Genomic DNA, 27,038 nt, shown 5'->3' with positions numbered 1-27,038 from the left:
AACGCCTAGTTAAGGTCCCTCTCCTTCAGAGTTCAGGCTCACACGTTCTTTGGCACATTAAATGCCACCACCACCCCTGCCTTCTTGGTCAAATTCTGACGGGCTGGTTGTTGGCTGGAGAGAACGGACATGGGGTGAGGAAGGAGGTGCTGGGTGTGTGTGTGACATGGGTGGGCATGGTGGGGGAGGGCAGAGAGAGAGAGAGAGAGAGAGAGAGAGAGAGTGAGACCAGAGGGTACGAGATGGAGGGACAGAAAGACCCTCGCCCCACCCCAGCGCACAGCAAGGCTACATGTTTAGAATATTCTAACACTAGGAACTTACCCTGGTCTCAGATTTCACATCTGTGTGTCCCCGAAGCTGGCTAAGGTAGAGCCAAGGGGCATTACTCTGGGAATGCCGCTGCTGGGCAGAAGTCCTTCCTCAGTGGGATGCCTCCCTTTCTTCCAGCAGGATCCACACCTGGTCCTTCCTTCCCTGCAGATGGGCTTTCCAGTGCTGAGGACTTCCCTCCTCTGCCTGAGTCTGATCCTACATCTTTGGAGCCAGGGGCCAGGCATCCAGGGCCAAGAGTTCCAATTCGGACCCTGCCGGGTGGAGGGAGTCGTCCTCCAGGAACTGTGGGAGGCCTTCTGGGCCATGAAGGACATTGTGGTGAGTGAAGTGTTGTTCTGGACCCAGCCACAGGGGTTGACGTGAGCGCCGGACGATATCTTATGACTATGGAGCCCTCTGTAACTCACTTATTATTTTCCTATATGATAACTCAAAGTCAGATGCATCACAAGCCCACATTCGCTCTTGCACATAAGGAAACAGAGGCTCAGAAAGATGTGGTCAATGTCTAGGAAAATAAACACAGCCCAAGGGGGATAGAGAAGGGATCCTGATTCACCTGGGCATCATCTACGGCCCAGGGGGACAGGGGACTTCACCAACCAGCAGTCGTGGGAAATTCTTTGAGACCCACTGAAGTTTTTATCTGCCAGGCTCCTGCTAGTCTGTTCCCACCTGCCAAGGCTTTGGTTAAAGGTAGAAAGAATGGCAAATGCTGAGACGGGAGGGGGCGGCTTGTGAAATGTGACTGTGAATTTCACCAAGTCCCAAAAGTGACCCAGTACTCACACTGGCAAATGTGCTCCTTAAACAATGTTTTGGATTCCAGGTAGAAAGAGGGAGCTCGATGAGGCAGCCTGGGGGAGGGGAGAGTGAAGACTGGGGACAGAACGCCTAGGTGTGATCTTGACCTTGAAACTGGGCACAGTGCCCCTCCCCCATCAGGTTCCTTGTTTGCACATTGAGGAGGCGGGAAGATGAGCTCTAAAACTCCTTTCTCGCAAGGATGATTTGACTATAATCCAAGATCTGGAGCGGGAGGCGGGGCTTCAGAGGAAGCTCCAAGGGCAAGAGGCAGCTCGAAGGTGCAGCCCCCACCCATGCCAACCCCTATGGAATATGGAGGCAAAACCCTGCCCCTAAGTCATTCATAAACCAAAGAGGCTTATTTCTTCCTGACCAAAGGAATCCAACAGGTTCCTGGGCTGTGAGAGCTCCTGGGATTCCATCCGCCCCTGGGGATTAAGTATAGTGATTTTTGTGGCTAGAAATTTGTACCCTCACCCCAGGGGCCAACTCAGCACAGCCCTTCTTCGGTCCTCCCGTGGTCCTTCTGGCCTCTGAGATTTCAGACTGGATAGATTTGGGGGGTCAGCGTGCATTCGCAAGGTTGGTGTCTGTGCTGCCCCCGAAGCTGGACACATCTTTTCTTTCTATTCCCAAAGCAAGCTAAGGATAACATCACGAATGTCCGGCTACTACGGAAGGAGGTTCTGCATAACGTCTCGGTAATCAGACGCTGGGGAAAGACGATGCCTCTGTCTCATGACTTGTCTTCTATAGGTAGTGGTGAGGGGTGGTCTAGGGGAGGCTGACAGAAACTTCTCTTCTGCCTGGGCGTCCACTTAGGTCTCTTTGGTTCCCATCCTTCTCCCCCACTTTCTTCCCCTCACCCGACTGGGCGGTCAATGAGCACATGTACTGAGTCCTGATCCCTGCGAGGTGTTGAGCTCCACTCTGGAGCTCACAGGAGCTGGAGTGCAATTCCCGTGTTCCAGGGTGTCAGTTTTGTTTTCTCACTTGTCTTTCCAGTCCTTTCCCTGGACTCTCAACACTGAACCACCACGTGTCTTTCAGGGTCCATCACTCCCCCCTACAGCATTAGAGAGGCCATGTGGTGTAGAGGAAAGAATATTAACCAGATGGGGAGTCAGCGGTCCTGGGACCTAGGTCTGGGTCTGTGGTTCCTGCTGTAAATCAAAGGCACCACTCTGCATGCCCCCGAAGACTCCTTCAGATCTAATGTTTACTAACATCTCCTAGAAGATCTCTTTCTCTCTGTGCTTACCTTGCCTCATGTGGCACGTGGGTTGTGCATCCAGGGCCCGGGGTGGGGGGTGGGGCGGGGTGTGTGCAGAGGGCTCTTCGTGACTGAGACCCTCCCCAGAACGCTGAGAGCTGTTACCTTATCCGTGCCCTGCTGAAGTTCTACTTGAATACCGTTTTCAAAAACTACCAGGATAAGGCAGCTGACTTCAGGGTCCGGAAGTCATTCTCCACTCTGGCCAACAACTTCATTGTCATCGTGTCAAAACTACAGCCCAGTGTGAGTAGAACAAAGCTGGGACCCAGTGCCCAGAGGAAATGGTGTATTTTGATAAGATGCCCTTCCTCCCCTCATCTTTTTTTATTTTTTTATTTTTAAATGTTTATTTATTTTTGAGAGAGAGAGAGAGAGAGAGAGAGCAGGGGAGAAGCAGACAGAGAAGAAGACACAGAATCTGAAGCAGGATCCAGGCTCTGAGCTGTCAGCACAGAGCCTGATGCGGGGCTCAAACTCACAGACCCGTGAGATCATAACCTGAGCCAAAGGCAGACACTTATCTGATTGAGCCACCCAGGCGCCCCTCCCTCCCCGCACCTAGTCCTGTTTATTCCTTAACAGGGATTGAGTGCTGTGGTGGAAAAGGGTGCAGGCTCTGGATACTACTAGTTCTGGGTTCCAGTTCAGATCTGCTTCTAACCAGCTGGATGACTCTTTGCAAAGAAGTCAACCTCCCTGAGTTTCACTTTTCTTACCTATAAAATGTAGATGCCCTACATGCAAGATGCCCTACATGGCAAGATGGCCGTGCAAAAGAGAGGAGTCAGCTCCCACCACGGGTGGGAGTTCGGCAGTGGCGTGGCTACCTTGAGAATGTGGGACTCAGGGCCTGCCTTGGGAACCCCTCTGGCATCACTGGGAAGGAGTGGGAGGGGCTTGCCTCTGCTGCTATCCAACACTTGAACTTGACACAATTTCTTTTCTATTATTTAGCAGGAAAATGAGATGTTTTCTGTCAGTGACAGTGCACGCAGGCGGTTTCTGCTGTTCCAGAGAGCGTTTAAACAGGTAATCGATGCCAGAATTTGAGAGCCTGCTTATCCACGAGTAGACTAGACAGAACCGTCACACGAGGGTGCCTCAGAGGCCTAATGCAGAATTCACTGCAGGTGTCTCCACCCGCCGTGCCCGAAATCTACCTAATTTAGCACAAGCACAGGCGTATTTGCATTAGTTATCACGTGCTTTGCCCAAGCTCCACAAGCTACATGGTCCATGTTTGTGCCACTTGTCGCGTTAACATGCTTTTCTATCACCCTACAAGATGATTTCATTATCAAGGACTCTCCCTGTGCGTTTTATGAATACCTGAGCTAGGCAATTGGAGTTGGAAGGAGGCCCCCTACCCCCCCAAACACAGACTTCCAATCTCCAATATTTTCCATAATGCTCCAAAGTTCTAGTTTGTGAGGGAAAAAAAAGGCATGGGAAGATCTATTCCTGTCTCCCAAATAAAGACTACAAAGAAAATCCAAATTTCATCCCCAGACCCCTGCTCCCAAAATATGATTTTGATCACTTTTTTGAGGAACAGATATATCAGCCTAAAAATAAATGGTGAAGAGGAATAACATACAGAGGAAAGGGGCCACCAGGGCCTCAGTTTCTTCATCTGCAGTTAGGAGGGTATCGAGATCCGCCCCGCACTGGGGTTCTAGAGTTCTTATTATCAGGAACTCCAGTGTTTCTCCCTCATTCCTTACCCATTGCTATGCACTGGTCCGTTGGTACTCACTGCCTCCCCCACCCCACCCCTGCCAAGGAACAAATGACGGGGCAGGGAGTGAGCTCAGCAGAGGCTATCCCAAAGGTGACACAGCCCATGACTCGGGGTCAGGCCAGCTCCAGGAGTGGTGTGTGGGAAAGAAATTTATTCTTGTGGCTAATGTGGTAGATCTTCCAATGTCCTTTCTCTTTAGTTGGACATAGAAGCGGCCCAGACCAAAGCCTTTGGAGAAGTGGACATTCTCTTGACCTGGATGGAAAAATTCTACCAGCTCTGAATGCCGAGACCAGGAAGGCGCCTTGTTCTCCATGTCATTTCCAACGTTCCATGTCCCTTCATGTGATAATATTCTCTGGGCACATCATGTCCTTGATGACGGGTTGCATTCTTGGCCGGGCTTATCTTCAAATACTTCATTCTTTAAGTGGCCCCAAAGATAGCCATGGAAGGTTCCCTTGGATGCTATGAGTAATCTACAAAGTAGACTCCTATATTTATTACAACTCTATTTAATTCCAGTCAGTGTTTTAACTGATGTCATATTTATTTGTCAGACTGTAAGTTCTGTGTAGGCAGCAAGGACTGTGTCCCATGCTTGTTTTTTATCCCCCACGATCCTTGACACTGTGGGGCAGTAGATGAGTGCTCAGTAAATGCTTAATAAACTAGATATTTTGTCTGTCTTTGAATTGTTGAGGAGCAATGAGGGGAGCTGGGATATGAAGTTGAACTTCAGGGCATGGAAATCATATATATATATATATATATATATATATATATATATATTTTTTTTTTTATTTTTGGGACAGAGAGAGACAGAGCATGAACGGGGGAGGGGCAGAGAGAGAGGGAGACACAGAATCGGAAACAGGCTCCAGGCTCCGAGCCATCAGCCCAGAGCCTGACGCGGGGCTCGAACTCACGGACGGCGAGATCGTGACCTGGCTGAAGTCGGACGCTTAACCGACTGCGCCACCCAGGCGCCCCTATTTTTTTAAATGTTTCTTTATTTTTGAGAAAGAGAGACAGAGTGTGTGTGTGTGTGTGTGTGTGTGCACATGGGGGAGAGAGAGGGGCAGAGAGAGAGGGAGACAGAGGATTCGCAGGGGCTCTGTGCTGATACAGCAGAGTTCAAACACACAAACCTTGAGATCATGACCTGAGCTGAAATTGCAGGTTTAACCAGCTGAGCCACCCAGACACCCTGGAAATCATATTGTCATGAAATCTGCAGAAACACAACACTGGGGAGTGGTGAGGAGCACCGGTTTGAAATGTCAATGATGAAAGATATAAGGCAGGCTAAGTGCCCCGCACAAAGTAGGCTCTCCCTAAACATTTCAGTTCTCCCAATGTCACCCCCACCCATCCCTTCTCTTTGGGGACCCTCCTTCCATATCCTACTCATTCTTATCCACCGCTTGAGAGGGTGCCATTATCAAGCTGACCTTGCTTAGATGCTAATGGCGTCATCACACCTGAATATACTGCCCAATCTTTGATGACAATCCCTGTTGATTAAAAAGCAGGGAACTCAATTCTAGCAGCCTCTTCTTTCTAACTGTGGGCAAGTGCCCGGTGAGGCTGTGTTATGCATCCAGGAAAGCTCTTCTTTTTTTTTTTTTTTTTTTTTTTTTTAATTTTTTTTTCAACGTTTTTTATTTATTTTTGGGACAGAGAGAGACAGAGCATGAACGGGGCTCGAACTCACGGACCGCGAGATCGTGACCTGGCTGAAGTCGGACGCTCAACCGACTGCGCCACCCAGGCGCCCCAGGAAAGCTCTTCTTAATAGCAAGACTGTGTGTTCTCTAGCCTCAAACCCTAGCTGAACTTTGTAGTGGACTTTAATCCAAAGATACAATGTCTGCCTATGCCCTTGCCAGAAAAACTTAGGAGAAAGTATATATAGGAGGGGAGATATGTCTTCTTTCACGACATTAAGTGCTATTACACAGCGCCTGGCCCCTTAAGAATCCACTCTCCTGACCCACCTTGCTATAAGCTACCTGGCAAAGAAATGAGGTGCGTTTCTGAAAGCAGAGAGATGTAATGGTTTGGGATGGCCAAACTAGCCCGGCACTAAAGAAAGTGCACAGATATCAGTGCTAGGCCATGGAAGAAAGATAAGGAGATGATGACACAAACTATCCTATTTTCAAAAGAGGAAAGACACTGATCAGGGTACTTATGGGCATCAAAGGAGGGAGACAGTAAAGAGGATAGATAGGTAGGTAGGTAGGTAGGTAGGTAGATGGATGGATGGATGGATGGGTGGGTGGGTGGATGGATAGATAGATAGATGGATAGATACATAGATAGATGGATAGTCACTAACACAAGCATGGTTCTGAAAATTTATAACCCTTTATTGTCATCTCAAAATGAAATGTCCTTATCATAGGACTCAAGATGAATAGAAGCTCACTAGTAAGAGCCAGCCCTATGATCAGGGCAAAGATGTTGCCAGGGGCATTTCATACCAGGCCCCTTCCTAGCTCACAGGCCTGAGGCATGCCCTCATGAGGCGGTCTGGGGGCCTTTGACTGGTATGAGGCCCAAGACTGAGCAAGTCCCCCGAAGCAACACTTATGTCTATCCTCCAGTCTGATGCCATGTGTCTAGACCCAGGGCAGCAAAGACCCTGTGATCAAAGACACTCTGCAAATCCCGTTGGCTTGGAAGGGAAGCAGGTAGCACAGGGACAAATACTCTGCCTGCCCAGAACCTACCTGAAAACCACAGAGGGCTGCAGAGGTGTGCAAGAAGAAACAGGAGGGGGTACAGAGCTATGTTCAGGAGAGACAGGAACAAGACTTAAGGTTAGTGTGGGAGGTAATAAGGGCTCCAAAAACAGAGGAGGTATTGGAAACCAGCAGATAGACAAGACTCATTGGCACCAAGGTCTGGGCCCAGGGGGACAGGGGGACAGGTGAGTCAGGCAGGGAATATTGACATAGTCATCTGAATCAGTGTCCTCTGCTTTGGCAACAGGCTTGTAGTAGAGGCTCACATATTCACAGCTGGTCTTCAGAGATGGGGCATGGAGCCAGAGAGTTTCCATTACCTGGGAACAACCAAAGAAGCATCACTGAATCTGGGTAGGGTGATTTTGGTATCTCTCCAGACAGATTTCCACAGTGGGCAATGGCGGGGGCTGGGGAGAGGGGGTGGGCGGAGTATGTACATGGTTGCTGATTTCTCAAAGACAAAGACACAGAAGTGGCTGAGCTTCGCCAAGTGGCTTAACCTTGGGGAGTTTCAGGGTGGCATCTCACCTCAGGTAGCTGGAAAACACTTAGCTCTGATATGGGCAAGAAATGCCTTAAATGGGGCTCAGGCTAAAATCACACGGTTAAGCCTGGGGCTGAAGGAGACTCAGCTGCCAGAGGAGTTTCCCTTCTAGGATTAGACGGTGTGACTTGTGGAATAAATATGCATCTTCTTAGGGAGTTATTCAAGAGTAGGGTGAGTCATCCCCTGCAGCTCCATAAGGACTCGGAGGAGCCGTGATGTGGCCTAACAGTGCATTCCAGGAAAGGGCTGGGTACTGAAGAGGAAGAAGGAAGCGTGCCACCTGGGCACAGTGCTGCTCCTCTTCCCCGGACAGAAACGTCAGGATCCTCTGCTTTCAGGATGGGTCAGTTCTTGGGAGGACAGGGTTGTGCCATGACCCCGCACTGTGCCATTATTGTAGCATCCACCCACGAAGGCTTCAGTAGGGGGAGTCACCTATTGCAATACAAGTCCTAGAACCAGGAGTCCGGCCCCATGAACATAGGAGGCACCCAGGAAGTTCTAATGGGAAGGAACTATAACTTTGCGTACTTTACCAGAGAGGGAATGAGCTGCAGTGTGCTTCAAAAATTTGTCTCCTAAGGCGTGTTACAGTTCACCGTTCGAGATTAATTTAATCTGCTTGAAAAATTAAGATACTCCTTCTGAAAGCTGAAATAGTGAGCCACTAACCCTACACACCTTGTTGTGGACTTGTTTGGTCAAGATTTTGTCCCTAAGAGTGGGACTGAGAGTCCCAAGCAGGGAGGAAGGATATGATTTGAGCAAAATACAGGCCCAGGTGAGGGTGTGTGTGGCCACAGGGAAGTTCAAGGAAAAGGGCTAATGTAAGGGAAGATGGGTGCTGCTGGATCATACCTAAACTACTGCGAACCTTCTCTAGGAGTGGGTAAGGGCAAGGGCAAGGGCAAGGGCAAGAAGCTAGAGGTAACTGCGGCAGAGCAGTTGCTTGTTGCTGGGTATCACTGTCCCTTCTTAGCAAAGCACACAATTGCTCAATTAGGGACTCTATTTCTCGGTCTCCCTTGAAGACAGGTGTGGCTACATGACTAAGTTATGCCCAATGGGATATGACTGGAAGTGATGTGTGAAACCTCAGGGTCATGGTCTTAGGGAAGCACCTTTCTCTTTCTGCCTCCTATGGGCTGGAATGTAGACATAATGCTGGTGATTGAGCATTGACTACGGACCAGTCAAGACTCCAGAGGAGGGCAGAGCAACAAGACAGAAGATGTTTGAGTCCCTGGATGACCCGGTGGCTCTGGCCACCTCTTCCTGGCCCCTGCCTTAACTTGGGAGGAAAATAGCCTTCCATCTTGTGAGCCCTGTGGGTTAGGGTCTGTTGCATTGGCTTAGTCTACACCCCAATTAAAACAGGAACATTTGCCACACTTATTTTTTTCCTGGTTCCTGAGGCAGTAGTATTTTTGACTACTACGGGCTACTCCAGAGAAGAAAATATTTTCTCTTCTTAATTTGGATAAACAAAGATGAAGACAGTTTAAACACCTTTTACCCATCTGCCAATGGCCATCAATAGAAAACAGCAGTTCCCTACGTCCCTTCCTAGATTTCCACAGGAATCCTCCTCACCCAAGGGTTGAACCCTATGTACGTCTTGACATCTGCCAAGTCATCCTCGAGGCCAGGCTTCCTGCCTCCAGTGATGCGCAAACTACCTCCTCTCACCCTAGAGAGTTTACTAGAAAGCTCTCCCTCATATTAAGGTAAAACTGGGTAGATCCCACTCCCTTAAGACCTCCTGGAAATCGGAGCTCTTCCACCCCAAAGCCCTCCTCTGCAGGAATTGCCATCTGTCGCCTCTACTAAGCATCCATTTATACCCCCACGGTCATGCTTGGCTAGATAAGCCAGGTAATGAAGTCCACGACCGTTGTCGGGCAGTCAGTCTACTCACACCACCAAAGGACGAAAATCTTCCCAGACTGGGGGCCCAGGAGCTGCTGGGAAAGCCACGCCCTTCAGCTAACAGGCAGCTCGAGGAACCGCCCCCCTCCTCCTCCCCGGGCCAGACCCGGGTCTGGGGCCGCCCTCAGGGCAGCGGCTACCAATCAGGGGTGGGGGGCGGAGCTTACCTGCGGCGCGGCCGGGGGTGCTGACGCTCCAGGGCCTGCGAGAGGAGCCTCCCGCTCACCTAAAGACCCGGGGAGACAGAGGTGAGGGCGTGGCCGCGGGTCCGGCCCGCCCCCAGGCCCGCCGGAAACCCCGGGCGTGGGGCGTTCCCGGAGGCGCGGCGCTCGGGCGCAAACTCGGCATCTGGGCGGTTTCCGCCGCTGCACCGCGCCCGCGGGTCCCGCTCTGCCCGGCACCTGCCCCACCCGGCGGTCGCCGTCCCCAGCTCGCCCAGCCGCCGGCTCACCTGCAGCGTCCGCCGCCCGAGCACGCCGCGGGCAGGCGCTGTAGATGTTCTGGGAGCGTTGCGGCTGCGACGCGCGGCGCCGCTGCTGCGGGGGCCGCTGGGACGCCTCCAGGGCGCTCATCCTCACCGCCACTCGGCGGACCCGCCTGGAGAGGGCTGCCCGGCAGAGCCGCGGGGAAAGAGGAGAAAGGCGTCAGAGGCCCGTGGCCACCCCTCCCGGCCCTCGGGTCTCAGGAAATTAAAGGCGGTCTCTCTCTGCGGTGCTTGGCCGTGTCTGACGCGGAGATGCTCTGAGTGCTTGGGCACAGCCTTGTCCCCCACTGAAGACCAAAGGGCCCAAGCCACCCTCCTCGTTCTCATTTCCAGACATTGACCCCTCATCCCACATTCCTCACGTCCCTGGCTGCTCAACTAAAGCTCCTGCGTTTCCAGGCCGGGTGGGGGGGGGGGGGGCGGAGGGGGCGGGGTTCCAGCGGAGTCTGAAGCTCAGGCCCCTTCGGGAAGCTCACCTCGCCCTAACCGAGCCCCGAGCCGCTCACCTTTCCTCCTTTGAATGGCCCTTTTCACCAACAGTCCAACAAGCGTCAGCAGGATGAGGCTCAGGGCGGTGGGCACCAGGATGTGAAATCCTTGGTCTTCCATCCCAGACACCGGGCCTTGGTGGAAGGCTCTGAGGAAGGAAGGAGAGGGAGAGAGACAGTAGAAGTCTGGGAGTCTGGGAGGGAGAGAGGTTTAAGGCAGCGCTTCTCAGTAGCCAACTTTTGGGGAGATGTCTCACAGGTTTGTCCCTTTTTTTTAACACCCCCCCCCCCCCGCCCCGCCCTCTGCCCCAAAGAGTCTTGTCTATGGAGTCAAGAAATTTGGATTCAAATTCAGGTTCAGCTTTCCACTGGCTGTGTGATCTTGAACCAGTCTCCCAACCTCTCTGAGCCTCCCATGTCCTGGGAAATGGGTACAGTAAAGCCTATTTCACAGAAGTGTTTAAGGCTGAAACAAAATTGTAGATATAAAGAAGTTAGAACACCTGGTCTAAGCAGCAGTTAGTAAATGTCAGTTCCCTTTTAAGCTTTTGCACCTCTGTTTCCTCACAAGATTATTGCAAATACTAAATGAGTTAAATTTCTTTTAAGTGGAAGAGACACTGTTCTCATAATGCTCCCTCTTGCTTATAAGGTCTTTCCTCCGTTTCCTCTACAAATTGAAACCTTACTTTCCTTAAAGGGTCAACACATAAGTTCTCTTTTTTTCTCCAGTCATGGCAAACTAGAATCAACTTTTTCTGTCTGTCCTCAATTCTTGTGTTTATATTGGTTACAACCCTTTTCACAGTCAGACTTGTATTAGTTAGTAAGATAAGACCTGGATATTGCATGTTTTCATCTTTCTTACATTTTCAATGTCCAACACATGGTAGAAACTAAGAGAATGTTGGTTGAATTGACTTGCATTCTCCACTGGTAGGCTGGTGTAGTTTACTGAGCCAGGAATCAGGAGTCCTGGTTCTATTTCAAACCACAACGTTCTCATGACTTCAGTTGCCTCATCTGTAAAACCCAAATGATGCTGGAGGTCCCTTTTCTCACTAACATGTTTGTCTTTGGTTAGGCAAAATAATTCCAATTATTATAGGTTTTCTTTGGCGTCTGCTCTAATGCTGCCCCCTAGTGGTCCATCGTCGCACTTTCCTAGGTGCTCCCCAGGCTTTAGACCCGCGCTGTCCTATAGAAATACAGTGTGGTCACATATGTAATTTTAAATACTCTAGAAGCCACACTGAAAAAGTAAAACAGTGAAGCTAAATTTAGTAGTTAACAGTTTTATTGTTAATTTTATTCTTATTTAGTTCCCCATCAAAATAGATTTGAATGAACGCTGAGTGACTAAAAGATTTGGGTCTCATCTCTACAGGGTGTCCTGCTGGGGCATTGAGAAGTGCGTTCTTGTTATTGGACTAATAAGTTAATGCGCTACACTCATAGGTAGGCTAGACACAAGAAGGGTCTCTGTTGGTGGACACTGCAGGAAGATTTCAATGGATCTCCTAACTCTAGGCTACTTTGCCTGACCTCTAGCCCATCCTGGATGGTGGAGACCTCTTACTTACCTCTGCCTGTGAAGCCTGCTGTGGTAGTTGTAGCTGGCCGTCTGGAGCCTACGAAGCACCCCCGGAGTTGAGGTCTTTGAGGTTGTGGTAGATGGCAGGAAGGTTGGGGGCTTGGTAACTGCTACTGAAGATGCTCTGGAAACTCGAAGGTGGTGAGAGATTCGGGTGGTGGGGGAGGGGTGGGTTGCTGGAGGAGCCTCAGTCCTTTGAGCTGGTGGGGTAGCTGCAGGAGATGGCGGGAAAGAGTGACCTTCCATATATACATTCTAGTCACCAGTAGGATGGGGTCACCCTTTCTTTCTTGAACACACTCTCCTTTCCCCTGGACTCCCTCTATTGCAGTCCTCATGGCCTGAAATGCCTTCTTAGCATGGCCTCTCCACCTAGTACCTTCTATGTATATTTGCCTCAAATGTCATTTCCTCCAGGAAGCCTTCCCTGACTTTCCAGGCAGAAGAGCTTGCTCTCCCCTGATCGTGGGAAAAGGCCTGTTTGCAGTTCCCTCCCCACTCTGCTTTATGCTGTAGTTGTGTGCTTGCCTGGTCTCTTCCATCCCACAACCTTGGGTATAAGATATGCTCAGTTAAACGATCCCTCTTGGCACCCAGAAAAGTTCTGTAGTGTCACAATGTTCAATTGATGTATCTACCTCATAAGATAGATGTGAAGATATGATGTAGATAATTGCATGTTAAAGATGCATTTAAAACAAGAAAAAGGTATGGAAATGTAAAAGTACCATTAGTATAATCATCCGACTTTTTATTGCAAAAGAGAGTTGTTAAAATCACTGTGTGCCAGAAAATGAAGACAGCCCTGTGGGGAACAGGAGGCATGACCATCTCTGGCTGGAAAAGATCTGCCCAGTCTTGGTTCCCCAAGTCATTCATAAAAGAAGTGGGTTTTGTGAATGGAGCATTACTTGTGGTGCCACCTGGTGGTGATGTGTAAGTTCTGCAATTCGTGCCAAGTGCCCAGGCTTTGGGATGGGCTTGAAGGACATAGGATGCTAATCTCCGGGAAGTACCATCTCCCAAGACAGGGAAATACACATCTGAGACTCAGCTGTGCTTTGCCAACCATTCCATGAACTGAACACATATTCCCCCCTCCACTGTCACAATGCCCCCACATCATCGCCCCCACCTCTCCTACCTCAGCTTTGGTGAACTGACCTTTAGGTATGAATTCAAGAGAATCGGCATGTGCAGGCATCTGGAACCAAGGGGGCATCGGTCTATGTAAAAATTTATGAAACCATCTTGGAGGCTCAGGCATCAGCTCGTCTTCCCAGAATGGGTCATACTCTATCGAGGCAAAGGGAATAAATACACTGGGGTGGGGGGGCTCTCGGAGGAGACTGAGACCCCAGGAAGGGATGTTGGTATGAGTTGAAGCTGACTCAGCCAGGGTGGATGGCAGTGGGAGGACGAGGCCAGAGTCCACCAGGAAGAGCAGAAAAAGAATGGGCTGGAGACTTCCCTGAAAGAAATGCTCTTTCACCCTTGCTCAGTGGCCACTGGGATTTTAGAATGGCTGTTGAATTAGTGGTTGCATAGGAGTTAAGAAGTCAGTAGAGGAATGGAGAAAGGTGGGATTTGGGAGACATATGGAAAGGCTCATATCATAAAATACCAAGTTTGACCTACAAATGTGACTTGAAAAATGACTGTCTTTCCTTGATAGTTATCCCTGCTATGTCTCATGGGACAGCTATGTAAGGCAGTTATGTCCTTTTGCTTCCAATTTCCTCCCATCTCAGAGCCTCTCCTGTACCTTAAACCCTCATTCCCCTCAGACCTTGGGTAGTGCGGATAGAATACAATGCAAGGAGAGCGTTTATTTGTTCCTTTCAAATGGTTTGGGTCGGAAATTTGGGGGACTGTGAAGTTAATTCACTGTATGAGGTTTCAACTATGCAAATCCCAATTATCTTTGGACTGGCTAGCATGGTAATAGCATGACAGTCTGTAGGACTACTGTAGTTCAGTGGTTCTCCCAGCCTTCCCAGGTGGTGACATTTGCTAGGTGCACTGAGCCTCCTTGGGGGGGGGGGGCACCTACCACTGTGGACACTCAGGGTGACCTGCTGGGTCTTGCCCCGGTCTGTTTTCATGCCTGTCCCACAGGCATAGACTCCGCTGTCACTCTTGGTCAGCTCTGTCACCTCCACTAGGAACACATTCTGATCTGGATATGGCTTCAGGGTGACTCGGTGCTTGTATTCTTCCTTGACGAAATTCTTGCTGGACACGACGGTGGAACATACTCCAGATTCAGCCACTTCCCGGCACAGATACAACCTCACATGCTTTTGAGGAAGCGGGCACTCAATGGTAATGGAGCTACCCAGAATTCCCTCCAGCTTTACTTCTGGGAGGTTCCTCAGAGCCCCAGCCACTGCAGGGAGAGGGAGTTAATGTACAGGAAGCCCCATTTCCAACCACATCCCCAACTCCCACCCTATTTCCAACCCAGGCCCCGGCCCAGTCTCACACTCATCTCTCTAGCTTCAGCCTTATCCCCATCATCAGCCCAAGCCTCAGATCACCTTAGCCTCGACCTTCTCCTGATCTCTAGCCCTAGCCTCATCCTCAACCTCCTCCTATCCCTAACCCTATGTACATCCTCAGTCTGACTCCATGTTCTTCCCTAGCCCTTTGCCCAAGCCTGACTCCCAGCTGGACCTCTCTCAGCCCAAACCTTAACATAACCCTCACCCTCATTCGAACCCAAACCCCTAAGATCTCAGTTACCAAACCCCTAAGAAGTCAAAGCTACTATCAAAACTTCTGTCCCACGCCGAGGAGAGATGATATGCCATAGCAACCCCAATCAGCACATAGCACCCAACTGATTTCAGGGCGGTGTTGGGAGGCACAGTGCGATTTTGCTGCAACAGCTTTCCTGTCTAGTTTTGTTTTGCTCAGATCCATTCAGCCAAAACGACTGCTCACCCTCAGTTTTGTTTGTTAAATCATTTTTTTTAAAGCATTTGTTGAATGCCTTTTATGTGGCAGGAAGATGGCTGGCATCCCTCCCTGCACAGAATGAATCATTTAGTGGGCAGTACAAATGGACACTCACTACAGAGTCATGCGATACACCCCACAACAGAGATATGCAGGGAGGCTTGGAAGCAGTGAGCAGAGAAACTGGATCCAGGCTGCTGCCAAGGGATGGTGTAGCTTGAGGCAGGGTTTCTGGAAGAAGTGATGTCTAAGTTGTGACCTGAAAGACTGAGTGTGGAGGGCAACTGAGAGAATGATGGTCTTCATTGAATGAGGGAACGCAGATGGAATGCAAGGGTGTGTGTGTGTGTGCACATGTGCACAGGTGTATACGCATTGTATGTGTGTTGGGGAGGGTGGGAGCAGGGAGGAATAGAATAGAACAGAATACAATACAATACAATACAATACAATACAATAAAAGTTTATGCTTTGGCTGAGAGAAGGCAGATCTAACACAGTTGAGTCAGATGGAAAAAGAGGGTAAGTCCAAATATGATTAATTATCAACTAAATGGGTCCCAATAAGTGTCTGCATATTTCTGGAAAGAGGGGCAGAGGGTGAAGTATGTGTGTTGGAGTGGGGCCAGGGAACTTGGGTAGAGGAAGAAAAGACTCTTCCAGGCAATGAGCACAGTCCTCAAAGAGGCTGGGATATGAGAGAGAACATGGCATGTTCATGGAGAGAAGTTGACAGACTTCTTGAAATTCATCCCCTGACCACACATTAAGAATAGCTCCCAGGAGTTTAGTAAGATAAGGAAAGTCAAAGAAAGAAGCAGGGCTTGAGGTTTCTGGACAAGCAGAGAGAGCTGAAGAGGACATTCCGGAGGGAGCAGAGAGTGTGGACACCAGTGAAGAGGTAGAAACAACCATGGGAGTATGAGAATGGGGGATAGGGGCTGGAAGGGGGAACGTTTACAGGAGTGTGTTCAAGTCTAAGAGTGTAACTGGTGTTAACATGGTAGGGATAAGAGGAGGGTCCAGCCAGAACATGTAATATCTAACATGGAAACTTGCACACAAATAATCCAATGCTGTTTCAAATCTGCTGGAAACCTAGGTGTGTGAGGCAGCCTCATGACTGGAACATGGCAATGGAAGGGGGACCCATTCAAAAGACAAAGACCCAATCAAGGGGGTGGGGGAATTACCCTGTGTGTCCAGACAGCCCACACCTGTGTGTAAAGCCCAGCATCTGAGAGTGAGCATGTATTTTTGGACCAACCCAGCCAGAAAGGGGCATGAATGCTGCTTTCCCAAGAGCAAGATGCTACAATATGGGCAGGAGCAAGATAGAGCAAAGGGAGGTCATCACACCTCGAGTGACCTCACTCTGCTCAGGAATGAGCTTCTGGTAAACCCTTGGCTTACCCAGATCCCCTGCGGTGGGCTGCATGTTTGTGTTCCCCTAGTATTCGCGTGTTGAAGCCCTAACCTTCAATGTGATGGTAGTAGGAGATGAGTCCTTTGGGAAGTAATTAGGGTTAGATGAGGTTAGTAGGGCCCTCATAATGGGATTAGTGTCCCTCTTCTCTCCATGTACACAAGAAGAAGCCATGTAAGGACCCAGAGAGATGGTGGCTGTCTGTAAGCCAGGAAGAGGACCCTTACCAAGGACAGTATTTGTCGGCACCTTGATCTTGGGCTTCTAGTTTCCAGAACTGTGAGAAATGAACTCTATTGTTTAAGCCACACTGTCTATGATGTTTTATTAAAGCAGCCAGAAGAGACAAAGCAAGGCATCCTTATTGTCTAAACCCTGGACAGATGAAGCACAAGAAAAGCTGCTGGGTACTCTGAGCTCTGGTCCCAAGGAAGCACTAGTTGGTGAGATGAAAGGACAAGACCCCAGCTCTTCTTGGAGTTCACAGTAGCTTCTAACCCACAACCAGGGTTTAGAAAAGCAGATTTCCCAAAGAGAGAAAAGATAGATGTAATTTCCTGGTTTCGAATTTATGCCCGGTGTGCACATGAGGCATGTTGGAGGAACTTAGTAGGATGCTGGTGACCTGATCTTACCCTTTGGCATGGTGATTACATCTGTCTAGGGTGGGGCCTATGAATCTGCATTTTAAAATAAGCTTCCCAGGTGTCCTTGAATTTTTGCAATTCTGAACTACATAACTATATTTCCATATGATTCTGGGGAATAAAAGGAGGGGTGGAAGTAGGTGTCTAAGGGACCCAACCCCTTTAATATTGGTGTTTTAAAGAGGCTACTTAGTAAGTGACATTAATCTCTAACTTGGTGACTTGATTTTCAGTGGCGATGGTAGAGGACAGGGGTATAGGTGATTTAAAAGGTCACTCTCGATATATAGTTAGATATAAATATATATGTTTGGAACATGGGAGAAAAACACATCATTTCCATGATGAAAATTATGGTAAATGCTCCAAAGGCCTTGGCTGGGGTGGTGCCTTGAAGATGGACTTTGGATTCTGTTGAGCAGTGGTTTTCCGGCTGATGAGAACCCTCGCAACTCAAGTCACAGCAGAATTCTTTCTGGAAGAAGGAAGCTGGCCTGCAACTTTTTTTTAGTGTTTATTTATTTTTGAGGGAGAGAGCATGAGGGAGGGGCAGGGAGAGAATCACAAGCAGGATCCACACTGACAGCACAGAGGCCAATGCAGGGCTCGAACTCATGAACCGTGAGATCATGACCTGAGCCCAAACCAAGGGACGGACGTTTAACTGACTGAACCATCCAGGCGCCCCTGAGACTTTTATGTTTACCAGATGGAGTGTGAACTTTTTTAAAAGATGAGAAACGTTCTACTCAACTTCCTACTCCCACATACACCAACATGTGTGTCCAGGCAGACTGTCTGCTTTTTGTCCTGTCACAATGAATAGAGTGTCCCCCCTCCTCCCCAAAGCCAGTTCTTCTTCCTGTGTCCTGAGTCCAACCTGCTCACCTTCTTTAGAACTTCTCTTCCACCCTGATCCCTCTCTCCTCGCCGTGTCATTTGGTTTCTTCTCTGCTATCATTGCCATGGCTTACACACTTGCTCTGATATTGGCCATATTGAAAAAACCCTCCATCTACCTTTTGCCTCCCCTTCAGATGCCACCCCTCTTCTGTTCTCTTTCTCAAATGAGTCATCAAGGTCACAGAATCCACTTTCATACCTCCCACTTCTTCCACCTATGCCTGTCAGAATTGTGTCTCCAACATTCCACTAGAACTGCTAGTCAAGGTCAGCAAAAATTTCCTAGCTTCCACATTCGATGTCTTTGTCTTCATTTACTTGCCCTCTTGGCAGCATGTAAGGGAATTGAGCCCTCCCACCTTGAAATGCTTACTTTTCGTGGCTTCCCTAACACCACACTCACAATGACTGCTCCTTTTCAATCTCCTTACTTTCCTCTCCTTCTCTATCCACCTCTCAGTATTGGATTGCCCTAAGGCCTGGTACTTATGCCTGCCTCTTCTCAGTCTTTCCTTCCTCTCCCCACATTAGTTCATTTACTCCCATGGCTTGTAATGCCAACTGTATGTAGTTTTTTCCAGAACATTTATCTCTAGTCTTGTCTTTTTTACCTCTAAACTCTAGAATCACCTTTCTGATATCGCCACTTGGACTCTACTTGAATATCTAAGATGTATTTCAAACTTACCATGGCAAAACAAATAGACGAACAAAAAAAGAATTCTTGATTTCTCTTCCAAAACCTGTTCTAAGCTCTTCCTGTTTCAGAAGAGAGTACCGGCATCCACCCAACTGCTGAAACCCAAAACTCATTCCCATATTATATTAAATAATCAAGAATAAATTTTAGGGGTGTGTGTGTGTGCGTGTGTGTGTGTGTGTGTGTGTGTGTACTGGGTCACAACATCACGCATATGTATTATTACTTTTATGGGTCAAGGTGAAAAAGCCTACATCATGTAATACATTTTTGTTTTATTGTGGAACTTCCCCTAGGGCCATGTGGTCTATGGTTTGTGCCCCATGCACTGAGCTCTTGGAACAAGGACAATTCCAATATTTGTACAACCTGGGGCAGAAATACAAATAAAGACCCCAATATCATATGTCTAAATATTTTAAAATCATAAATCAAGATAATAAACCGATGAGTAAAGTATGTCCTATGACCCATCTTGACAAATTCACACACCTTAGATGTCCACTCAGAAATATTTCTGTGTTGGGGCACCTGGGTGGCTTAGTAGGTTAAGCGTCCAACTTTAGCACAGGTCATGATCTCATGGTTCATGAGTTTCATCCCCGTGTCAGGCTCTCTGCTGACAGCTCAGAACCTGGAGCCTGCTTTGGATTCTGTGTCTTCCTCTGTCTCTGCCCGGCTCCCCCTCATGCTCTGTCTTTCTGTCTCTCAAAAATAAATAAACATTAAAAAAATTTTAATAAAAATAAAAATAAATAAAACATTTCTATGTGGGAAGAATGTCTCCAAGTCTCCTACTCCTAGCATCTGTCCTATAGCCCCTTCTTTTCTCATCCCAACTCCTGCCAACACCACAAGAGTCCTAGTACATATATAGCAGATAATCCAGGTTTCATGTATTAGCTCCGCCCATCTCATTCCAAACAGCCTTTTATAGAATAAGATAGAATTCTAGGATAGAAGACCCAGTATGGAGGCTTATACGGTCATTGAAAGTGGGCCCAGAGTCATCTGGACAAGGAGCTCGAGGTCTAGAAGAGGGGATATGAGTGTGGGCTTGAGGAGGACAATCCCCTTGGGCCTGTGAACTCCTCACTCTCTGAGGATGGGCACAAAGGGAGACGGACTGGATCCAGAGCAGGGACCCCTCTGGCCCAGCTAGAACGGTGGTATTGCTCAGGACAGACTACAGTGCTGCAGTTCAAGTACCCTTAACTCCTAGAGAGCTTCTACCCCCACTGAACCACTGTTTCTTCTCAAGCCTAAGTTTAGTTAACCATCCACTGTGTTGACATAAGTCCTCTCACAGAGTCTGACATTTCATTAAAACTGCATTTCCTTGGACTTTTAGGGTGTTTCAATCTTTGACTCAACAAATATTTGACTTTCTTCCATATTCAAGCCATTAGAAATAAAGCAAATATGAATAAAAAATCATTTTGACCTTCAAGGAGCTCACCAATTAATCAACAAAATAAAGTGAATACATGCCAAGTCACAATATAAGGCAGAATGAGGTCAGCTCTTGGGATTCAGAACACAGGGTTCTGGAAAGCGTACAAGGAGGTGGAGGTTGAAGTGAATTCTGAAGGGCTCATAAAAGGTGGAGATGAGAGGAAGGATGTTATCAGCAGAAGGAATGGCATGAGTAAGAACATGGTGACAGGAATGTCCAGCACATGTTTAAGGAGGAGTCCTCTTTGGCTGGAGGTTAGGGAAGCACAGGGGAGTGTGGTAAGCTCAGAGGGTAAAAGGGGAGCACAAGGTAGGAGTTTGTAGGCAGTGGGAGCCATTGAAGGTTTCTAGGAAGGGCGATCCTATGATTAGAGTCAAGCATTAGAGAGAGTAATCTGGATTCACCAGTGGGTCAGTTTGGAGGAAGTGGGATAGTTATGAGATGACTTTGAGTTCTGTTCCTTTCCATTCCCTCTGTTACCTCTCCAGTAGAGGCTGCTTATCCCGGTCATGCTAATCCAGAAATTACATGAACTGACCATTAATTGGGTCAAAGTCTGGGTGGGAATAAGTGGTAAGAGGTGGTAAAAAAATCATTCTGGCATTTGCACCTGATATCAGAGATAGTTAAGATGGATAGAATAGCTTGTTTGGATGGGGGCTAAAAAGGAACTTGAATTATGGTGCTAGATATGTTGCATTTCAGCTCTTGGTGGGAGACTAAAGTGGGGGTTCCCAGAAGGCAGCTATTGGGATTCAGAAGACAGGGCTGAAGATATTAAACTTGAGGAATGGATTAGGGTTACTGAACTGATGAAGGAGTCCTCATTTAAAGCTGAAAGTTGAAAATCAGCAGTGAAAGAGATCCAAAGAAAGAGAATGTGGAGGTAAGAAGAAAGAAATTTGGAGGCACTTGCTTTATGATCCCATATTATCAAACTAATACGCCTAGGAGAGGTAATGCCTTCAACACTAGTGGGTCAACACCTGAGCCTCACAGGAGATGTGTCTGGACTGGAGAGCGGGGCACTCACAGAGAGTGGGGAGGACGTCCAGAACTTCACATGGTCTCTATCCTTATCCTGCCCTGAGTAATTATCTGCAAATAAATCCATCCAGGAACATCAGGGCTAGAGATGGCCAGCAACTCCCCTACCTGTGGACAATTCAACCTCATAAAATGTCCAAGGTGTTTTCCCAGGGCACTTACCTGGCAGGAAGCAAAGTGACCAAAGCCAGAGGTCCATGGCTCCTTCCAGAGCAACGTCCCATCCAAAAGCCCCTGGAGATGGGGACAGGGACCCACTGCTCACCCAGGAACCCTTTACAATCTGGAGCTTGAAAGAGATTTCTGGCCCCCACGAGGAGCAAGACTTGAAAATGAGGAAATGACAACTTGTTTTGTTTGCTAACTAGTTTTAGACTAAAAAAGAAAATACCAGCAAACCACAGCGGAAGTTAGGAATTGAGAAAATATGTTATGTTGAGCACGAATGGGTCACCAGGGTTCAAAGGGCCTCTAGGTAGGTAGCTCCAAAAAGCTATTAGAAGCTCTCAGGCATGATATTTCTTAGCCTTGGGCATGTTTTCTTGGAAGGGCCTCCCATGCATTATGAATATTCATTGACTTCTGAGACAGAGTCACTTGCCTTATCCCTGTCTTCAGGATAAAAGAGACTTGTCACCAATTTTCTCCATCTGAGGAGGACTGTATGGGTAGAAACTTTGTCCTGAAGTCAGAAGATACTGGTTGTAGCCCTTGAATTTACTTGGCAAATAATTTTGTGCACCTACCATGTGGGAATACTAACCATTGGTTTTGAGGAATTCACTCCCTTTCTCTGAGCCTAGATCTCCTTATCTAGAAAAGGAGGGTGGGACTCAATGAGCCTGGCATTCCCTCCTGTAGGTTACTGTTCCTGGAGTCTTAATTAACCACAGTTTGCCCAGAACCTCAGATCAACCACCCTTCATCTCTCCCAGCTCTGCCCCTGAAGGTGCTGCCCTCTGGCAGGGGCCCAGGCAACCTCCCAGTGGCCACAGAGGCATGCCAGACGATCACGTGACAGTGTCTGAAGTCACAGCAGCCTGGCAGAGCTAGGCTCCAAGCCCCCCGAGGGTCTATGGGAAAGGGCCAGTGACTGATGGAGAAGGGAGATATGCTGAGGCCATCGGTCACAAGGTATCACAGAAAGAGCTCTGGGTTCCCGTCCGAAGACATGGCTTCTGGTCCCGGTTTGGTGCTTCCTAGCTTCGGGCCTCAGTTTCCTCATTAATAAATAGGGGTGGTCCCTGCCCTGCCTACATCACAGGGCTTACGTGAAGCCCAGCAGAAACCATGGCCATGGAAGGGCTTGAAGGACTTTTAAATGTGGAGGTGCAGCATGGAGCAGTCACTTAATCAGCGGATCCCCAGGGCTTCATTCCCGATGGCTACATTGTAGGCACCTGGCCAGCATCCTCATTTCCAGGGGCTGCAGCCTCTCGGGGGCACCGAGGACTGAGGCCATTTCCACCCCCTTTCTTACCAGACTGATCACATGCTCTCCAAAACACAAAACGACAACATCCGCAGGAGAAGTCAAACGCGAGGCTCAGGGCAGGTGCAGAGGAAGTGTGTGTGTGGGGGGGGGGGCGGGCAGCCTGTCCTGCCCACCCCTATCTGGGTTTCCATCAGCGCAGGGCCGCTGCAGTTCTGATTTCCTCCAACCACCAACTGGGCCAAGGCGTCGGGGGGCAGCCTCAGGCCTCTGGTTAGAGTGAGTGACTGCCAGAGGCCTCGGTTCTGGTCAGCCTCCACCCTTCCCACTTGGAGGGCTCGTCCCAATTCCTCACAGCTCTCCCACAGCCGGGCTCTGCCATCTGCTGGGCTCAAGACCTGGGACTGCCTTGGCGAGAGAGAGAATAAATGACTGTGGTGGGTGTGTGTGTGACTGTGGGTGTAAGAATGTGGGAGTAAGATGGGTAGGTGTGTGTGTGTGGCTCGTGAGTGCGAACATGCTGTGTGCGTGCACACGTGCGTCTATGGAGACGTGGGCTGGATGTGCTGTGGCTGCAGTGCTGGGAATGTGTGCAATGAGATATTTTCACATCGCGGGTGGCCCAGATGAAACCCTTAGTAACATCACACTGGGGTTGTTACGAGCGGGAATTGGGGCGGGGGGGGGGGTCTCAGAACTCCTGGGTAGGAAGTGAACGCTTGAAATCTGAGGAATCAAAACTCCCAGACCTGGGCGATCCAGTCTCTACCTTCAGTCTCTACCCCAAGGTCTCAGGGTAGGCTGGGTCCCCAAGGGAAGGCTGAACCCTGGCTAAGTGGAGGAGTTTACTGTCTTCATTCTCTTCTCCCTCTTTTTTCACCAACCAAATTTTATTTCTCTTTTCTGACTCACAGGGCGGCTGTGTTGCCCTGGTGTTCCCACTTGGGAAAAGGTATGAAAAGCTGAAGCCCACTGACAGGCAGGGGACTCAATGGCCTAACATCCTCTGGGGCCAACGCTTGACCAGAAGGGAGGAACGCAATGGGAAAAAATTCAGAGTCTGATGACAGGAAAGTGGATACAATAAATAATACCAGATACACTGGGAACTGTCCTAAGTCCTTCAGGTGAATTCATTTAGACCCCATAATGACTTGGGTTTTTATTATCCTCCCTATGTTACAGATGGGATAAGAAAAATATTTCTCATAAGGTTGTCGTGAAGACTGCCTGAGGTAAGCATCACAAAGGGCTTGATACGATGCCTGGAATATAGTGTGAGTTCAGTGGAGATTAGCCGTCTCCGTTAAGGGGAAAGTTGTCATTATGGATTGTGCTTGGTTGTAACATCACCCTCGTTTGACCTCCTGGAGGCTGTTTGACCTCTGAAACAGCCATCTCCTGGGCCTTTCCAGACTGAGGGTTGAGATCCTAAGCGGCTCTCCCCGGGACTCAACACTACTCTCCCCAAAGACAGATCATGAGCATCCCCTCACCTGCTAGATTCACCAAGGAGCCCACTCAGGTAGAGGTACCCGGCTCAGGCACCCTGTGGTTCCCACTTTCCAAGAACTTGGACGAGAGGCTTGCCTGACCCAGACTGAGCCACTCCACAGGAGCAAGGCTTTGGGAAGGTTAACCTTTACTGTGAGCCTACTCATGGCCTTCTGCTATAAGAAATGGTAAGACTTCAGGGGCGCCTGGGTGGCGCAGTCGGTTAAGCGTCCGACTTCAGCCAGGTCACGATCTCGCGGTCCGTGAGTTCGAGCCCCGCGTCAGGCTCTGGGCTGATGGCTCGGAGTCTGGAGCCTGTTTCCGATTCTGTGTTTCCCTCTCTCTCTCTGCCCCTCCCCCGTTCATGCTCTGTCTCTCTCTGTCCCAAAAATAAATTAAAAACGTTGAAAAAAAAAAAAAAAAAGAAATGGTAAGACTTCTTACCTAAATATGGCCACACTTCTATTGGTATTCTAAGGTTAGAACCCAAATGTGTAGAATTTTGGATGAATTTTAATGCGATTTATCAGCAAAAATCTGGAGTTTAGAATATTCACCTCCACACATTTAATCAAAGACTTTTGACTCCAGTGAGGGTGGGTCGGCTGCCCATTTCTTTATCAGCCTTAGGAGAGGCTTACCAAGCCCTCAGAACTCCTGGAATCTAAGAGCTTGACCATCTTCTTTCCCTTCCTATTTCAGCACCCTAGCTAGCTAGGAGCCATTGGTCTGTTTTATATCTTTTCTTTTGGTGGCCCCTTAGATATGTGGTCTTTCTAAGACGATCTCTTACTATGTTTCTTATATAGACTCCCTAGTAGAGTTCATTATTTCAGAGAAGCTTGTGGGGTCGGTGAGGAGGGGACTGTACTTGTTTCTCTGCTTTGGGGACCAGATTCATTTACTGCTCTTAGGACAAATGTTCTGTCTTGACTCTTGGGAAAGTCTTAGACAAACGATATGTATGTATTTGTATATGTATATGTATGTGTATACGAGTGTGTATGTGTATGTATATATGTATATATATAGCTTTACAAACCAAAATCAACTACTGTAAGCAGATTCTTGGCCACTATTGGGCCTTAGTAATGTGTAATCATTATTACCTAATAGATTTTTTAAAGGAAAAAAAATCAAAATAATTCAGGAACTTGAGGAAGATTTTTTTTTTTTTTTTTTTTAATCATCAGAAACAGTTAAGTAGTCCTCTGAGTCATTGCTCGGCACTGATCATTGCTATTTGGTTTATCATTAACCCCACAGTTGATTGTTACTCCCAAGGCCTGGGCTGAATAGTGTCCCTCTGAAATTTATGTCTACCTAGAACCTTAAAATATGACCTCATTTAGAAATGGGAACTCTGTGGGTGTAATTCATTAAGATGAGGCCAAACAGGATGGGGGGGAGCTAAATCCAATGGCAGGTGTCCTTGTACAAAGGCCGTGTGAAGACACAGACAGACTCATCAAGAAAAGGCCACGTGAGGATGGGGCAGAGATGGCAGTGATGCAGCTGTGAGCCAGGGAACACCCAGGATTGAGGGCGGCTGCCAGATGTGAGGAGAGAGGCCCAAACAGCTTCCCCCTCTCAGCCTCCTGAACAAACCAACCCTGCGGACATCTTGGTTTCAGACTTCAAACCTCCAGAACGGCGAAAGACTAAATTATTGTTATTTTAAGTCACCCAGTTTATGCTGGTTTGTTATAGCAGGCTAGGAAACTAAAACCCTCCCCCAAATTGTTGACCTTTTAAGTTATTAGATATCCCATTTCAGCCACAGACCAGCTTCCTTATTCATGGAAGGATTTCAGGTGGGCTTTGGGCGGTACATTATTATACTTGACCACCTGTTTATAACATCAGTTAAGAATAATACAGGATTGTCTACGACTTTAGTGGCATTTCTTGGTCTTTGATTCTAGGGAATGGGATAGGCTGCCTGAGCCCCGGATTGGCTTGCAGGTTATTGGCATAATATAGAAGCTGCATCTAAATCTTACTGCCCCAGGAAAGATGCTTTGGTCGGAGAGTAGCTTCCAGGGAGAAAACATAGGTTCTGATGCACCTTGTGGTTTTGGTTCTCCTGGAATGATTTGTTGTCATTCCAGAAGAAGCTAAATATGCATCCCCATTACAGAGAACAGAGAGAAATAAATATTCCTGATGACCATCTCTCTGGGCCAGAGTACAGCCCAAGACTCTGATCCAGGTCAGGGTCCAGGAATCAGGCCTGGACATTGCGGTTGGTAGAGCAGGAGGGGAGACTAAGGAGGACTGAAATCTGAGTCTGGTCAATGGCAGGCTTGGAAGCACAAAGCATCAGAAGCAGTATGATCAAGGCCCAGGTGGAAGCAAATTCTCTTCCCCACATCAGGCAGGATGGAAGCCTGGGAAGAACTTTCTCCCAGAGAGAACTCTGATACACAGAGGCCCTGAGGAAGAGTCTGGTGTGGTGTGAGGGGTTGATACGATATGATTAGGTTTAGTGCCAGAACCTAGGAATGGCCTTGGCAGACAAGGGGGTCCTTTATCTAATCACTGTCCCCCAAGAGACTTTGGGTCAATTATTCTAAAAGCTAAGTTATCATTTAACTAGCTTCTAGCTGAAATTTCTGTGGAAGGAGTTTACTCATTTGGTTTCTTGAGTTTTGATTAATAGCCTCTCTATCTGGAAGGATACCCCACGAAGATATAAGATCCAAGGTCAAGAATTCCATGGATACTTAACCAAGATTTTTTCTTAATGCCTAAGAGAAGCACAGTTATACTTGCTTTCAGTTTATTCCATTATAAATAGTCTTAATTAAGTTCTGTAACACAGCGTTTCAGGTTCTTGACGATTGGTGTAGACCCCAAACAATTCTTTTATTGATCATCTTGGTCCCACTTACAGGCAGTCTCCTAGCCCCCTTCAGTCCAGCGTTGGAGGTGGGGGGAACTTTGGTTTAGGCACACAGCCTGGAGTGCCTGAAAGTGGTTACCAAAGCAAAACACCCTGAAAGGGTTACCTG

The 27,038-nt window shown here is 48.3% G+C and overlaps 2 protein-coding genes across 2 annotated transcripts; one reads left to right on the top strand and one right to left on the bottom strand.

The window, feature by feature from the left end:
• Nucleotides 1–224: 224 nt before the first annotated feature.
• Nucleotides 225–4,443, top strand: IL24 (interleukin 24). The gene is made up of 5 exons (XM_049634286.1): nucleotides 225–654; nucleotides 1,782–1,844; nucleotides 2,504–2,662; nucleotides 3,374–3,448; nucleotides 4,360–4,443. The coding sequence occupies exons 1-5, from the start codon at nucleotides 397–399 to the stop codon at nucleotides 4,441–4,443; spliced, it is 639 nt and encodes a 212-aa protein (XP_049490243.1). The 5' UTR covers nucleotides 225–396.
• Nucleotides 4,444–5,847: 1,404 nt separating this feature from the next.
• On the bottom strand, nucleotides 5,848–21,444 carry FCMR (Fc mu receptor). The gene is made up of 8 exons (XM_049634281.1): nucleotides 21,261–21,444; nucleotides 14,012–14,347; nucleotides 13,123–13,254; nucleotides 11,948–12,170; nucleotides 10,383–10,513; nucleotides 9,844–9,999; nucleotides 9,560–9,618; nucleotides 5,848–7,233 (listed from the first exon to the last, which is right to left on the bottom strand). Exons 1-8 carry the CDS (start codon nucleotides 21,295–21,297, stop codon nucleotides 7,057–7,059), a joined length of 1,251 nt encoding a protein of 416 aa, XP_049490238.1. The 5' UTR covers nucleotides 21,298–21,444; the 3' UTR covers nucleotides 5,848–7,056.
• Nucleotides 21,445–27,038: the final 5,594 nt, after the last annotated feature.

The sequence above is a fragment of the Panthera uncia genome, chromosome F1 (genome assembly GCF_023721935.1).
Source record: "Panthera uncia isolate 11264 chromosome F1, Puncia_PCG_1.0, whole genome shotgun sequence".
Classification (NCBI taxonomy): Eukaryota; Metazoa; Chordata; class Mammalia; order Carnivora; family Felidae; genus Panthera; species Panthera uncia.
The sequence above is the reverse complement of the archived record's forward strand: the minus strand, read 5'-3'. Positions and strand labels throughout refer to the sequence as shown.

What these genes read in the sequence shown, in the direction of transcription:
- IL24 (XM_049634286.1), top strand. Translation starts at nt 397, where the DNA reads ATGCCGCTGCTGGGCAGAAGTCCTTCCTCAGTGGGATGCCTCCCTTTC. An exon ending in GGGCCATGAAGGACATTGTG is followed by an intron (nt 655 to 1,781) that starts GTGAGTGAAGTG and finishes CTATTCCCAAAG; the next exon opens with CAAGCTAAGGATAACATCAC. An exon ending in AGGTTCTGCATAACGTCTCG is followed by an intron (nt 1,845 to 2,503) that starts GTAATCAGACGC and finishes GACCCTCCCCAG; the next exon opens with AACGCTGAGAGCTGTTACCT.
- FCMR (XM_049634281.1), bottom strand. Translation starts at nt 21,297, where the DNA reads ATGGACCTCTGGCTTTGGTCACTTTGCTTCCTGCCAG. An exon ending in AGCAGGCTTCACAGGCAGAG is followed by an intron (nt 10,514 to 11,947) that starts GTAAGTAAGAGG and finishes TTCCTTCCTCAG; the next exon opens with AGCCTTCCACCAAGGCCCGG. An exon ending in TCGGGCGGCGGACGCTGCAG is followed by an intron (nt 9,619 to 9,843) that starts GTGAGCCGGCGG and finishes CCGGGTCTTTAG; the next exon opens with GTGAGCGGGAGGCTCCTCTC.